The 15,897-nt window shown below is 33.8% G+C and overlaps 1 protein-coding gene and 1 long non-coding RNA gene across 3 annotated transcripts; one reads left to right on the top strand and one right to left on the bottom strand.

The window, feature by feature from the left end:
* The first annotated feature begins 2,136 nt into the window (after positions 1-2,136).
* LOC139882208 (uncharacterized) lies at positions 2,137-7,324 on the top strand. 2 transcript variants are annotated; one of them, XR_011771782.1, is made up of 5 exons: positions 2,137-2,228; positions 2,334-2,512; positions 6,766-6,836; positions 6,917-6,977; positions 7,072-7,324. It is a non-coding gene; the product is annotated as an uncharacterized lncRNA (long non-coding RNA). The 2 variants fall into 2 exon arrangements; XR_011771781.1 differs by lacking the exons at positions 2,137-2,228; positions 2,334-2,512 and having other exon boundaries at positions 5,365-6,836.
* A 377-nt stretch (positions 7,325-7,701) lies between these two features.
* Positions 7,702-13,263, bottom strand: LOC139899835 (GDSL esterase/lipase CPRD49-like). The gene is made up of 6 exons (XM_071882860.1): positions 13,105-13,263; positions 10,976-11,053; positions 9,575-9,715; positions 9,049-9,125; positions 8,827-8,964; positions 7,702-8,131 (listed from the first exon to the last, which is right to left on the bottom strand). The coding sequence occupies exons 1-6, from the start codon at positions 13,213-13,215 to the stop codon at positions 7,996-7,998; spliced, it is 681 nt and encodes a 226-aa protein (XP_071738961.1). The 5' UTR covers positions 13,216-13,263; the 3' UTR covers positions 7,702-7,995.
* Positions 13,264-15,897: the final 2,634 nt, after the last annotated feature.

Here is a 15,897-nt window from a genome sequence, read left to right as displayed (position 1 = left end):
TTTGTGTTAACTTTTACTTCCGTAACGTCAACTGGTGTTGGCGATGATGATGAAAAGAAGTAAGAACTTCAAACTTCCTGAACATCGATCACACCATTTTTGTTAACTACCAAATAGGTTCAAAACTGCATATGAGCACAACCTAGCTGGTGTAATTTTTTTCCCCGAGAAAAAAAAAAAAAAAACCCCTTAAATTTATGCAGCAAAACAAAATTAGTATTCATCAATTGGGAATAATACGATATCTCTTTAAATTTATGCAGCAAAACAAAATTAGTATTCATCAATTGGGAATAATACGATACCTCTTCTTAAGGAATCAATGCCAGCCTAATAGGTTGTGATGACACAAATGATGAAAACAATTTATAAAAACAACCTCTAACAACAAAATCGTAAATAGAGATGTGAATTACCTGATAGTAACAGCAAAAGGGATGTAGAAGCAATTGAGAATCTTATAAATAGGAAAAGAAAATTACATAGTTCCAATGAACCCTAACAGTTAAGACTATGCAATATCAGGGATGAGGATGGCGAAGTTGTCTTCAAAGGTATCGGTTCTTGGTTACCGAAGTTGATTAGGTGGAGTCGGTAGAGGCGGCGCTGGTGGCGATGTTCCTGCCGATGGTGGTGGGCGACGGGTTTGAGAGAGCTGTGGGAGGAAGGGTCTGGAGGGAGGGAAGAGAGGGGTTGTTTCCAGAAGGTACGGTTTTTTTGAGCGTGAGAATAGGGTTTAAAAGAAAATGGGTCGGGTAAGAGTTGGATTTGGGTAATATTGGTAGTTATTGTTAATGCAAGGTGTTGGCTAATCATCAAATTTGACACCATTTACCACAATTTATAAATATAAATATAAATATAAATATAAATATAAATATAAATTTCCCTTCACTTCCATTTTTTTAACTCCAAAAGAAAACTTGGGAACAAAGCCTAAGATTAAGGAGTGTTGCTTATTGGGGGGCTTTTTAGGTTTCAGTTCAATTGGGTCAGGGTATTTAGGTTTTGATCTGTATATACATCTAATCAATTCTGTGATTTCTCATATGAGTCTCATCTATGTTGGTGCAATCTTCACGTCACATACATTTTGTAACAATAATGGTAATGGTAATACTATTCGTACAAGAATTAAAAACCTAGCCTTTTTTATTCTTCAATATTTTATTTCTTTATTCTCTTCTTCCCCTGTTTTCCTTCCTATTTTATCAACATTCGAAGTAAAAACTATACAGGTACGTTTCTCTCTTCGATTTCACATCTGTTAGTCTTAAATATTAAATCCTGAATTTTATTATCATGTAGGTTTTCAGTTCCCATTTATGATTTGCAAAATTTTGCGATCTAATAATCGTTACCTTTTGAATTATGAAAATCTGTCTTAGGTTATAATACTTCTTTCAAATGTTATTTTTAGAGCTCAATGCTAACATGTTAACAATTGCTGTGTTTTATTTCATTAATTTGATAGTTGCAAGTTTGTAATCCGGCTTATAATGTCAGTTCTTTGTATTTAAGGTTTGTATATATGGTTACTATGAACAAGTGAGGTTTGGCGAAGGTTCGATGATGCACACAAAGTGTTTGATTAAATGTCCTAATGAAAAAGAGTATTAAATAATATGCATTTTTTTTTTTTTTTTTGGTTTGTTGCTTTCATTCATTAATTATGTTAAGACTGTTTATTTTCATTTTATGTAGGTTTAAGCAGGTTAATTGTTAATTGCTCTCAGTCATAAGGGGTTATTCTCGACAAGGATCCTCAACGGTTACAACTATGATTGATGTCCAAGTTTAGGATGTATGAATGTGTATGTGATGCTGTGAGGGTGTTAAAAACTTATACTTTATCTTATTTTGGTAAGTTGTTGTGTTAAAAACTTTGAATATCAAAGATAACTACATAAAGTTTTCGAGGCATCTTTAGTATTCCTGAAATTTTGTTTAGATGAATGTGGTTATAATCTTAATTAATAAGCATTTTGTACTTATTTTATACATCTTTTAAAACAATGATAACTTTCTAAGGTGTATCAACTACTTTGTTTGAGACTATCATTTAAGTATTAAGTTGGGATTATGAAAGTTATATCGTATTAATATCAATGAAAAATCAAACTTACTGACTGTTGATAAAGTTGGCCAGAGAAGGTTACGCTGAGCTCAGCGCCTTGCTGCCGTAGGATGAGATGATGATTTTGAATGCATGATGGATGCCAAAGATGGTAAGTTACTTAGATAACTCTGAATTCAAAAATTTTAAAAATTAAAATTTGAGATTTTTTAGTAGTTATTGATTTGACCTGATGAAAATTTGATGTATACATTAGGTGAGGCTAGAGGTTGTTAGCTGAAGCGGCTTCATATGGAGCCCAAATAGTTCGGTCTTCAGAAGTATTTGTGGGTGGATATCTACATGGGTCGAATTTTGATGTGACAATTGGTATCCGTTCACTCAAAGAATAAATAAGATTATCTCAAGTACCATGCTGCAATTATCAAACTTCAGGTAATATAAAATTGTTGCATTTGTCATTACAAATAGGTATCATCATGGAAATTAAATATGTTTTGTTGATGAGTTTATGATTGTGTTTTTACTGATAAAACACGGTCTTGAGTTTATCGATTGGCAACAACTGCATGAAAATATAAAGTATTTTTTGATGATGGGAGTAATAGAAAAAGAAGGTTACACAATAGTCTTTATATGGAAGTGACAGAACCTCATGCTAACAATGTTCAACAAATGATTAAAGGGAAGTTTTGCAATCATCAATGACTCATAATGCTATGTGCAGTATGTTTCCACCTTCATATTGTTTTTATTATGACCATGTGTAACTATCATTTGTTGAACATTGTTAGCATGAGGAACGGGGAACTCCATGAGGTTCGTGAGTATCAAAACAACTGTTTCTGTACGAGGATTAACCAGGAGGAAGTTAGATCGTCTCTACGAAAGATGGGGAGAAACAAAGCAGTAGGACCAGACCAAATTCCGATTGAGGCATGGAGGTGCCTAGGAGATGAAGGGGTTAGATGGCTGACAAACCTTTTCAACATGACGTTTAGAAGCGCAAAGATGCCTATGGAATGGAGACTTATTGAGGTTATTCCCATTTACAAGAATAAGGGAGATGCGCAAATATGTAGTAATTATAGAGGCATAAAGTTACTTAGTCATACAATGAAGCTTTGGGAGAGAGTGATTGAGACGAGGCTCCGACGTGAGACAAAGGTTTCAGAGAACCAGTTCGGTTTCATGCCAGGACGTTCGTCGATAGAAGCGATCCACATCGTTAGAAGCCTTATGGAGAAGTATAGGGAAAAACAAAAGAACCTACACATGGCATTCGTAGACTTGGAAAAGGCTTATGACTGTGTCCCGCGTGAGCTGATTTGGAAGACCCTTAATGTTAGGGGTGTCCCAAGTAGATATATAAGGACTATTAGAGATATGTATGAGGGGGCGAAGACTCGTGTACGTACGACGGTAGGAAACACTGAGTTTTTCCCAGTAGAGGTAGGTTTACATCAGGGATCGGCCCTTAGCCCATATCTTTTCGCTTTGATTCTAGACGAACTGACTCAAAGAATACAAGATAACATCCCATGGTGCCTAATATTCGCGGACGATATTGTATTAGTTTCGGATTCCCAGGATGAGCTTAACCGAAGGATAGAGCAATGGAGGAGCGCCCTAGAATCAAATGGCCTACGGATTAGCAGACTTAAGTCGGGGTACCTTAGATGCGATTTCAGGACGAGCGAAGAGGAACAAGAGGATATTGTGGACGTCCGAATTGGGGACCAAATTTTACCTCCACAAGAGTCCTTTAGATATTTAGGCTCGATGCTTCACAAATCGGGAAGGATAGATGATGACGTGACACATCGTATACGAGTAGGATGGTTGAAGTGGAGGGCAGCGAAAGGGGTGTTGTGCGACAAGAAGGTACCCCTTAAATTGAAAGGGAAATTCTTCAAGGTGGCAATCAGACCGGCCATGTTGTACGGATCGGAGTGTTGGCCAATGACGAAAGCCCAGGAGAGAAGGATGGAGGTGGCAGAAATGAGGATGCTTAGGTGGACGTGTGGTAAGACAATGCTAGATTTGATACCAAATGGAGTTTTTAGGGAGAACTTGAAAGTTGGGAACATAACCAACAAGCTGAGGGAAGGACGACTAAGATGGTTTGGACATTTTTTGAGGCGCCCACTTTTAGCCCCGGTTAGGAGAGTCGAGACCCTTGTTGTTGGGGGCGTAAGGAGAAGGGGTAGACCCAGACGTAGGTTGGAGGATAGATTGAAGCTTGACATGAAGGAGCTCTTATTGACTGAGGACATGACTTCTGATAGGAATTTGTGGAGGAGTAGAATTAGAATAGATGACTAGGCTCTACATTTTGTTTATTTTTTTTATATATTTATATTATATTTCCTGCCTACTTGCTTATGTGCCTTATCGTATTGGCTGTACATGTTTTACGGTTATATTATATATCTATACTTATTGTAGCATTTTCAGAGGATTTATTGCACTATATGGTTACATGTTTGTATTACATTATATAGCAATTAATTTATACATACTTACATATCACATGCTTTTATGCTATCATTGTATGCTTATTTGTCTATGTTTACATTGTATACCATCTATTTTATACTGCATAGTATACCTACATGCTTCTTACCAACATGTTTCCGTATACTTATTGTACTTACATGACTGGTTATACTTGCATATTTGACACGCACATATTTTAATTATATGTTATATGTTATATTACATTATTTTGTTACATGCTTTGTTTACCTATACATATCGTATTGATATATACTTTATTCATGGTAAAGTTTCTTTTTTATCTACTTTACTTATATACTTTTACTGCACATATCGGAATTCATGGTTCTTTATGGTCGGAGGTTCCTAGGAAGCAGCCTCTCTGCTCTACAGAATAGGGAGGGACGACTTCCTCTACCTGGGGACCGATAGGTATCCGTGGGTGGAGGAATGACTTCCCTTTTACTTTAGGTTAGAGGAAAGGACTGTCTACATCTAACCTCCCCCATACTCCACTCTAGTGGAATTGGGTATTGTTGTTGTTGTTGTTGTGTAACTATCTTACATGTTGCAATATGAGTTGGTCTATGTTGTTTTAGATGTGCCAATTATAACTCATTATTATGAATGCAAATATTCTGTAGTATTATTCATCTAATAATGTCCTCACAATCACTCACGTGTTTGCTGTATGTAATTATAGTCCCACTGTAAGTGATTATGTTTTGATGTACATGTGCATCATTGAAGTAGTTATGTTTGGTAAAAATTTTAATACTAATGTTTAGTATATGCATATTTCATATGTATGCATATTTAAGTATGCTTGCATGCTATTTGATATGTATGTATGCTTAGGTGAGGATTGATAGATATTATTTATTAGATAGATCATTTGGAAAAGTAGTGCAGGTGGCTTATAAATATGAGATCTTTAATGGAAGTTGTCATCAATCGAACTAGAGATGGATGATTGTATGTTGAGAAAGAAAGTATTGTGGAAGGTAGACGTTTTCGAGCTAACATTACGAATATGGTAGCTTTACCTCTCTGTTTGTTTTAAACGAGATCCGGATCAGCCCACGCGATGCGGCGGGGTTTTTCGGCTTGCATATTCATGTGTAACGTAGCGTTATGTATTTACATAAAGAAAAACGGTCCATGTGTTAAGTCCCATTTTAGATGTTAGTGTGTTTAACGTTTTTTAAAAGTGTCCGTTTCGAACATAGCTAGTTTTATTTTGTTCGTAAAATTATTTCGAGTTTAACGGTGATGGCTGAAAAATTTAACTCGCGTCGAGAAGGGAGATATGGCCCTTTAAAAATTTAAGTGGAGTTTCTTTATATTTTTAAAATAAATTAATAGGTTTACATTTTTTACCCCTGTTAAATTTAAAGGTTAGACCCTGTTTGAGGGGTGGTTGTGAAAAATATGTGAGTGTTGTCGTTTTTTTCCTTAAGAAATGACCAAAAGTTCCGCAAAAATATGGTCCTTTAAAAATTTAAGTGGAGTTTCTTTATATTTCTAAAATAAATTAATAGGTTTACATTTTTTACCCATGTTAAATTTAAAGGTTAGACCCTGTTTGAGGGGTACCCATGTTAAATTTAAAGGTTAGACCCTGTTTGAGGGGTGGTTGTGAAAAATATGTGAGTGTTGTCGTTTTTTTCCTTAATAAACGACCAAAAGTTCCGCAACAGAGAGCATATGTAAAATGTGAATTATAATTTAACTCTTTGGTGAAGTATCTATTTTAAGAAAAAAAAATATTGGTATTTTCAACTTCAAACATTAGAGATCCAACTAAGAGAGATAATTTCATTCACAAATAGTAACTGTTGCGTATAATGTAAATCCAGTAGTGGATCAATTTCAACGAGCTTTTCAAATTAGTACTTTTTGTAATCGACTTTATAGCTTCTTCAATAAACGCTGGTTCTTCGATCAAGTTTTTAATGACTTTCTAGTCGGATCGTTCATGCGTTTCGAATACGAAGTTTCAGATTAAAGTAATGTGTCACTAAGAACTTTGTTTGTTGTATGGTGCTACTGATATGTATGATGATTTGAACACTTATTCTATCATATTATTTCATGGGACATGAAAGGAAGTTGATGTGCTATGTCTAAAATTATTAATGCACTGGGTCATCTGTGTATAGTTTGATACCAATTTAATCTCTTCCCAGGTTTATGTTATTGATTTTGGACTTGTTAAAAGATATCGTGATCCCGCTACAAGTTGCCATATTCCATACAAGTATGATTTCTAACATTCTTACATAGAAATACAGAAGGTCTGAAGCTAACCTTTCATCTTATCTCATCGCATATACACAGAGCGAACAAAAATTTGACAGGAACTGCACGCTACGCCAGTATAATACTCATTTGGGAATTGGTATGCAATTGTAGCTGCAACCACAATTTCTTGCATTTTCATATTTAATATTTTATTTTCTTTTTTTTGCCTGACACAATAATCTAAAATCCAGAACAAAGTCGTCCCGATGACTTGGAGTATCTTGGCTATGTTTTCTTATACTTTCTGAGGGGAATTGGTATGTTTTCTTATATACTTTCTGTTTGTATAGGTAATTTACTTTATTGCATTTCGATTATATTTTATCATTTGTGTATTGCTCTTTCAGCCAAATATGTATATAATATCTTTGATACTCATAAAATGTTGTAACGATTCCAAACCTTTTTTTAGCAGCGTGATGTACTTGCACATTAAGACACTTTTACCCATTAGATATTTTTTCGTTGAACTTAAACATGATGTAGTAAAATTACTATATCTATTTCCATGTTCATTTATACACTTTGACCCATTTAGACACTTTGACCCATATCATTTTCTTTGTTCATTTAATATATGAAACTCATGTTTAACACTTTGACCCATATCATTTTCTTTGTTCATTTAATATATGAAACTCATGTTTAACTGTATATAGTTACAGCCTTCGCATATAGTTACAGCCTTACAGGTTACTTATTTTGAATACTTCATTAGTGATTGCTTTCGTATTTGTATTTGTGTAATACATGTAAGCGGTAACAAAAGTAACAAATTCAAATACTACTCGGAATTTGCATGTAACTTCTGTACCATATGCTAAAAAAACAAACTACGTTAAATTAAGTACTTAATGTATAACACATACAATTTATTCGAATATTGACATCTTACAATACCAAGTTTCAAAGCCAGCGTGCAACACACGGGCTATTAAAGCTAGTATATATATATTTTGATACTGCATCTGTTATATGTTGCATTGTATACAATGCCTTATTTAACTAGTTTGGAAACAAAAGTATCGTATATCCATGATACTTTTGAGGTACGTGTGCACCTTTATTAATGTAGAAACATAATAGTAAATGTATAATTATTAGATATTGTGAGTTTAAGTGTCCATGTCTGCAAACTCGGTAGGCAAAGACTCCCAATGCAAACTTGGTTTCCAATCGGCTTCAGAAATGACTTTTTGTATCTCATCCGCCAGTATATTGCTTCCCGTAGCTGATAAGTGCATCCCATCACTGCATCGGGAACATTATTCGTTAGATGTAAGCTAGTTTTGTTTCATACAGTAATTAGTAACAAAAAGAAAAGTTATATTTTAAGGACCTACCAATATTGCATCTATAATAATTAGTTTAAAACATAGATTAGTAAATCAGTTACTATTAGAGGTGGCAAAATGGGGACGTTGACTGCCAGTCAAAATGGTTACTTCTATTGGATAGATTCGTACCATTTTTGCCCATATGTTGAGTTTTCTTATTGAATAAGTTAATAAGTTATCCACCAATTATGATTACTAAAGTATGGGATTTCATTTAGTGTAACCTTTTTAGTTAAATAATTTTAATGGTTTAATCATTTACGCATAGAAAATACTCTTTGCGAGACTATCAACCCATTTCACTTATTTAAAAGGGTATCGGGTCATTAGAGATAGTATGACTGTTTACATCCTACTTTCCAATACTCCGCCCTTGGCATGATTCAATAATGTTATTGTTATGGTTAGTTTCAGAGAGTTCAATTTTCTTATATCCTAAACGGGTCAGATAAGGTCAACCTGTTTGACCCAATCCAACCAGCGTAACATCGTGTTAATTTGAGGGCTTCGTTTATGTGTGTTAGGTTGGTGTCGTATTATCATGTTGTCTCAAATATTGTCAGCAATATACAAGTGTGTGTTTGTTAAAGTATGTGAAGGTATACTCACTTGAAGCATGTTGTCATCCAATCTTCTTGCTGCGTAATCAGGTTATACATATTAATAACTTTAATCTCCATCTCTCGGCACAATTCTTCACAAGCATCCGCATATTTTTTCAACAGCTCATTTTTGCGACCATCATTACTGGTTTCATGAAATGACATATTTATTAGGTGTCAATGTAAATTACAATGAGAAAAAAACATAGCTCATTAAAGATCATATTACCCGTAAATTTCTAGCACCTGAGCCTCGTTTACCGGAGGAGCAGTTAGAAATAGTAAGCGAGTCTTATCTGAAAGGTTCTGCGAAGAAAGTTTCATGTTAAGATTTAAGAATAGTAAGACGCGTAACAACCACCTATTGGAAGTAAGAGCCCCATACTATTAAATTACATGTTTTACATGAACCTGTTTTGACACATTCTTTTTTAGAACGGCAATTTTGACATCGAATCCTCTCAGTTGCCACCCACACACCCGTTAGGAAGAAACTCCTCGCACCGGGAATATTTTAGGTTAACTGTTTGGCCCGCACAGAGCGAAGGATACCAGAGACATAATCTTGAAGAAAACTCCCCCAATGATTTGAACATGCACCTATTTTTTTTCAAAAATACGGGTCTAGAACCAACTGAGGCTTTTTACCACTCAACCAATAGTTCGGTGGTTGAACCCCTTTTGACACATTACCCAACCCTTCTATATTGCCACCTCTATAAATTAATCACATTAATAAGTTTTGTAAAATTTACCTTGAGATGGAGTGCTATCTTCCTCATGTTTTCGACGTACTCAGAAAGAGGTACATGAGGACCAAGGCCATCTATACGAGGCTTCTCTGAATCGTTACCTCCAAAATAAACTATCACCAAAGATGGTTGTACTGCATCATCCTAAAACCAAAAAGAATGAGGAGAGGAAAACAGATTAGTGAGAATTAAACATGGCGATTTCGGTTCAGGATATGTTTAATCTTCAACGGATCAAACGGGTGAAAGTCGCATAATGTGTTATTTTAGGAGGAAAAAGTCCTTATTCATTCTCTTCAAAGATCTTAATTGAACTTATATCATGATTTATCAAAATCTTCAACCAAATCTATATATATATATATATATATATATATATATATATATATATATATATATATATATATATATATATATATATATATATATATATATATAGGGGTAGGATCAATGGGGAAGTAATCAATCCGGGGGAAGCGGGGAGAAGCAAATTTTTTTTTTCGTTTTTTGAAAAAACTTTGTTCACGAACATTATAGATTGGATGAAAATAAGAACATTTAGAAAAGACACTTCGTGATGAATGTTATTATTTTGACGGGAAAACGATCGACAAAAATAACATTCAAGATAATATTGTTCGTGAAGAATGTTAACGTTTTTTTTCTTAATGTTTTGTGAAATAAAATTTAGCCCGATTTAGGGTTTAAGGTTTAGTGTTTAGGGTTTAGGGTTAACCCTAAACTCTAAACCGTTCGTGTTAAAAACTCAATCTAAACCCTAAATTTAAACACTAAACCCTAAATTTCTAAACCCTAATATCTAAACCATATAAACCCTAATATCTAAACCCTAATGTCTAAAACCTCAACATACGCTCGAAAAATACGATAATTGTTATATATTACTTCTTTGAGCGTTTTCCCGCCAAAATAATAACATTCATCACGAAGTGTCTTTTCTAAATGTTCTTATTTTCATCCAATCTATAATGTTCGTGAACAAAGTTGCTTCCCCCCGCTTCTCCCCAATTGGTTACTTCCCTCTTGATCCTGCCACTATATATATATATATATATATATATATATATATATATATATATATATATATATATATATATATATATATATATATATATATATATATATAATGGAGCTGATTCATGGGGAAGCACTTTTTGAAATCTTAAAAGCGTAACTTAATGTAAAAAAAGTGGCTTAGAATATGTTTCAAAACTGATGCTTTTTAATCTATATCTATATACATATATACGGAGTATTCGGAAATATATATGTAACCAGAAGGTGATCCAATTATCCGACCCGTGACCCGTCTATCTTGTTCACCTCTAGATTCAGGTAGAAATGGGAAATTAATTCGCATGAATTAAACTTTGAAGAAAGTACCTGTGGAAACACTTGATCTAAAACTTGTACTGCTTTTCTGGAGTTCCAATTAATATAACCCCGATTAAATATGTCTGCCTGTACCATTTGCATGTGGACATTTATGTTATATAAAACAATCAACACACATCTATTATTACGAAAAGGGTCATTGGCCTAGTGGTATCGAGCAACCCCTCCAACCAAAAAGTTATGGGTTTAAGTTCAGGGGTTAACATACCGGCATATATCGTGTTATCTGTGAGTTTGCCTTTAAAAAAACACACATGTATTATTATTGATCATACTCTTGTTAAACTTTTACGAGTCATTAATCAAATCTAACAAATTCACTATAAGATTTAAAATCGAGACGACTTGGATCCCGTCTCTTACATCTACGAGTCACTTATCAACTATCCTAGCTAAGTTCGTGAGGAATTTTCTTTACAATTTGGAACATTCTTGTAAAAGAACATTACGAGAATGAGACCTTTTAAACAGGACTTCACAATACGTCCAAAAGTCCTCACAATAGGTTTATTGTGAGGACAAGTCCTCGCAATAGAGTCCACGCAAATAGCTCAACACAATAAGTTCATATCAAGGATGTTGTTCACGCAATAACTTATTTAATAGCAAAATGAAAAAGAAATGGTAAATATGCAAGAAGACTGTCCTCACAATAGATAATATATATATATAAAAACTTTATTTAAATTTAAATAATAAAAAATACTATTTACGAAGACTTGTCCTCGCAATAAAGATTGATATAGAAGCTGATATATGCGTGAATTTGTCCTTGCAATAGGTTGGTCGGGATTTATTTATTTATTTTTTTTTTCATTTATTTTGGAGGGAACATAAAATATAATAATTGAAATTTTAAGAAAATCTTAATTACTTATTGCAAGGACATGTCACGAGTCACCAAAATAGGTTATTCGGTTTTTTGGAGGGAACTAGAAATTACAAATATAATAAATTTTAATAAAAATAATGGTTTATGAAAAAGAATAAATTATCTATTGTGAGTAGATGTCATTCGAGTCCAGATATATAATTGACGTCCTCTCTAAAGGGTTCTATTATTATAGTGAAGCCAATGGGGCTTTGCCTCATTGGTAACCATGCTTGCATGGTTTTCGAGGAGACCCGGTTTCGAGTCTCACCAGGGGGTTTTCCCCACCTGCCCGTTTGAATGGTGGCGGTTTCCTCCTGGAACGTGCGATGCGATGCGATCTAACCACTAACCGTGCGATGAAAAACTAACATGCCGTTCAAAAAAAAAAAAAAAAAAAAAAAAAAAATTATTATAGTGAAAATCATGAATAGTTTTAGTGTAGCATCCAAATATAAAGATGATTAACAAGAGTTTGTTTGAATATAATTACTTGTACTCACAATATATTATCGATTTTTATACTTCATATATAGAGAGTACAAGTAGTTTGTGATCGAAGATAGCTGTATACTCATTGGTGTCGAATATTATACTTCCTACATCAAACCTATTGTCTACCATTTCATTTATTTTAAGATGTTCCAAATTAATTTAATTGCTTACTTTCATAAATGAATAAGAATAATGTGATAATAAATATTTTGTATCCATACTTTATTCACGTAGGATAAAAGATTGGTAAAAAGTAAGAAGTAATACTGAAAAATTAACAAAAATGTATATAATAATGAGTGTGTTATACTCCTTATCTTTCACAAGTCTGAGTCACGACGTAACAACTATCATTCATCATGGTACTGATTTTTCATGATTAAAATTAGTAGCTAGTTGCAGTTCTGTATTCAGAACACCAAGCGAATAACAAATTAAATTAAATTTCATGCAACTAAAGCTTATAGCGATTATTTTATAACGGCGGTTAGCTGTTGATGTTAAACAACTTTATTATCAAAAAACTCATCCTAAATAAATTCAGTCGAATAAACAACATATATCAAACTCATCTTAAATTGAATTTCAAGTGAAAATTTTTGTTACATGATATATATAGATAATTTATGTTACGTAACCTTTTTACGAGCAAAATTGAATTTCAATTCTTGTTCTAACACGTGAATTAACGATTCCAACCCAAACCAAATAAATTAGAACAAGATGCATGATAATGAAAAAGTGAACCAACCTTACGGGCATAACTGTGTGCAAGGATCGCACCCCAACCTTGATACCCAAAACTAATTTGAACAATGGAGGAACCGAACAACACGAACTGTGGTCTTCGTGGTCCAACCATCGTCACTCTTGGAGGCTTCACACGATTCTAATGTTTGCAAATTTCAATGTCAAGGTGCACACTTTTATATATGCACCCTACAACTAAAAAAGATCAAATTTAACTAAATACGCACGTGGTCTAATTTCTTTTTTTTTTCTTTTTTTTTTTTTTTTGAAAAAAAAAACTTATAATAACATTAAACATATTCGAAAATTTATACCATATATAAAAGAAAATCCAAAATCTAGCCAAAACAAGTGATAATAAAACACAAACCTTAATCACAATTCCCATTATGACGTTACGCGAATCATAATATACATCGAGCATAATCAAAGACGAAGGAGATAAATAATGAATCTAAGATGAACGAATACCACATCCGTCCAATTACAAGTGTCCATTCAATTTTTGCACATGGTTTAAGGAATTTTCACTAACGTCATTCTCCACTAATGAGAAATTTTCGCTTTCTGAAAGAACTTGTTCTGATTGGTTGAAATACAAAGTGAATATTTGAAATGAGACATCCTATATGGACACTTGTGACGGGACGGATGGAGTAATATTTTAATGAATGTCAAGATTACAAATCGTTTAAACAAAGAAACATTGGTTGTCAAGGGAGATCTCGTCATGATCTCCCTCGAGCTATGGACTGTATGAATGAGCCCACTCAATCGTACGGATAACGTTATGCACCGACAAGGTGTAACGACCTGACTTCTTCGACTTATATTATTACTTGTTACTTTTACGAAACTGCGTATTTGTGCGTACTAAGTTAGATTAACTACTGGGATCATTAATTTTGTTAATTACTTTCGTTGATGTCTTACAACGTGTTTTTAAGTACTAGGTTACTTAACGTGATCCTTGATTTCATTTACGACCATTAGTGTCACTTATTGATTAAAACGAGCTACGAACTTGGTACACGATAAACTTTTACCATGATTGGGATATTATGGCTACGTAAACGAAATTGTTGCTTATTAATGACAATTACTTAGTTTTATAGTTCCTTAATTATGCTTAGGTGTTTACTTGGGCTTACTAGTACCTTAATGGACTTAGCACCTTAATGGACTTCCATGGCCCAACCTACTCAACTTAGTGGACCACTTAATGGGTTAATTAGCCCATGAAATTAATAATTAAGTCCATGAAGTAATGAGACAACTATCATGCATGCTTGTGTACTAATACTAGTATTATGTCTCAAACCACCCAACATGTACAACCACCACCATGTACCACCATCCAATAGCAAGCCATGGTCCCCCCCCCCTCGCTCCCTTGGCCGTCGGCCACCCCACACACACACACACACCCTCACTTTATTTTTTTTTAAGGCTTATTACATTCTCATTCACTTCATTTCAAACACACACACTTATCCTCTCAATTTTCTCTCTACTTTCTCTCATCATTTCTTGAAGAAAACTTGAAGGTTTGAATCTTTTTCTCTTCCTTTTTCTTCCCAAAACCGTAAATCACCATCATCATTATCTATTTTTGGATTTTGGTTTTTATAACTTCAATCCTCATGTGATCTTGCATTCTTTGATCTCTTTTATGATAAAGAAGCAAGAACAAGGATCAAAGCTTTGTAGCTTTTGATTCTACATGAACTTATTACAACTTTTAAGATCAAGTTACTTTATGATCTTCTTTATATTCAAGTATTGGAACTTTGAAATTCATTTCATGAAGATTCAAGTTTATGACTTGATATCTTTTTACATAAAGGATCCTTACTTGAACTTGTTTACTTTTAACTTTAAATCTATTATTATTGTTATGGAATTTGATTTGTTTGAGTTACTTGGTCAAAGATTACTTGTTAACTTTGATCTCATTAATCTTGTAACCAAAGTCTAACTTTGAAGGTTCAAGAACAAGAAAGTTTAGGCTTACTAGTTTATAACTTTCACACATGTAAGATTGATCTAAGATATATAACTTATGGTCATCTAACTTGTTAAAACAAGAATTTATTTATTTATGCTCACTTTACTTTACAAAATCTAAGTTTCATAGCTTATGGTTGTGTAAAGTGGAAAGTCTAAGTGTTTTGACTTAGGGTTTCACCAAGAACATGGGATCTAGACTTTTTAGTCTAAGATCTTTAATGACTAGTTAAGATCTAAGCTCTCTAGCTTAGGGTCTTGCCTATTTAGTTTAATTCAAAGTTTATAGCTTAATAAGACTTGTAATTGTGTTGAAACTAAGAAAAGTGATGCAACTTTGGTTCATCACCTTGCTCAAACTCTCACATGAGTTGTGTTTTGATTCTTAGTCTTGATCATTGTGTGTTGATGGTAGAACCTTGGTCATAGTGATGCAAACACATCAACGAGTCGTACACTTGAAGCTATAAGCATCAAGGATGAGAACCGTGATGGGCATCAAGCACCAAGAACCCTACCGGAGCATTGTTTACTGTTTTCTAGATCTGATAATCACCTGGGCTACTGGAAAAGTTTATTTTCAGTTAGTTCGGTTCGATTAGATGATTTTCCGTTTAGGCCTCGTCTTAATCCGATATACGGTTTAGGATTTATATCCTTCCGAAAGTCACTACGCCCTTGTAATGTTGTGCTAAAATTTCTGACCTACTCGCACTTAAACCATCGCCACGGTCAAACGAAGATGAGTTAGGTTCTTGAAATTGGTCAGCGGTTAGAGGACTCATAT

Source organism: Rutidosis leptorrhynchoides, chromosome 1, assembly GCF_046630445.1.
Source record: "Rutidosis leptorrhynchoides isolate AG116_Rl617_1_P2 chromosome 1, CSIRO_AGI_Rlap_v1, whole genome shotgun sequence".
Lineage (NCBI taxonomy): Eukaryota > Viridiplantae > Streptophyta > Magnoliopsida > Asterales > Asteraceae > Rutidosis > Rutidosis leptorrhynchoides.
Note: the sequence above shows the minus strand (reverse complement) of the source record. Positions and strands in the feature narration are given on the sequence as shown.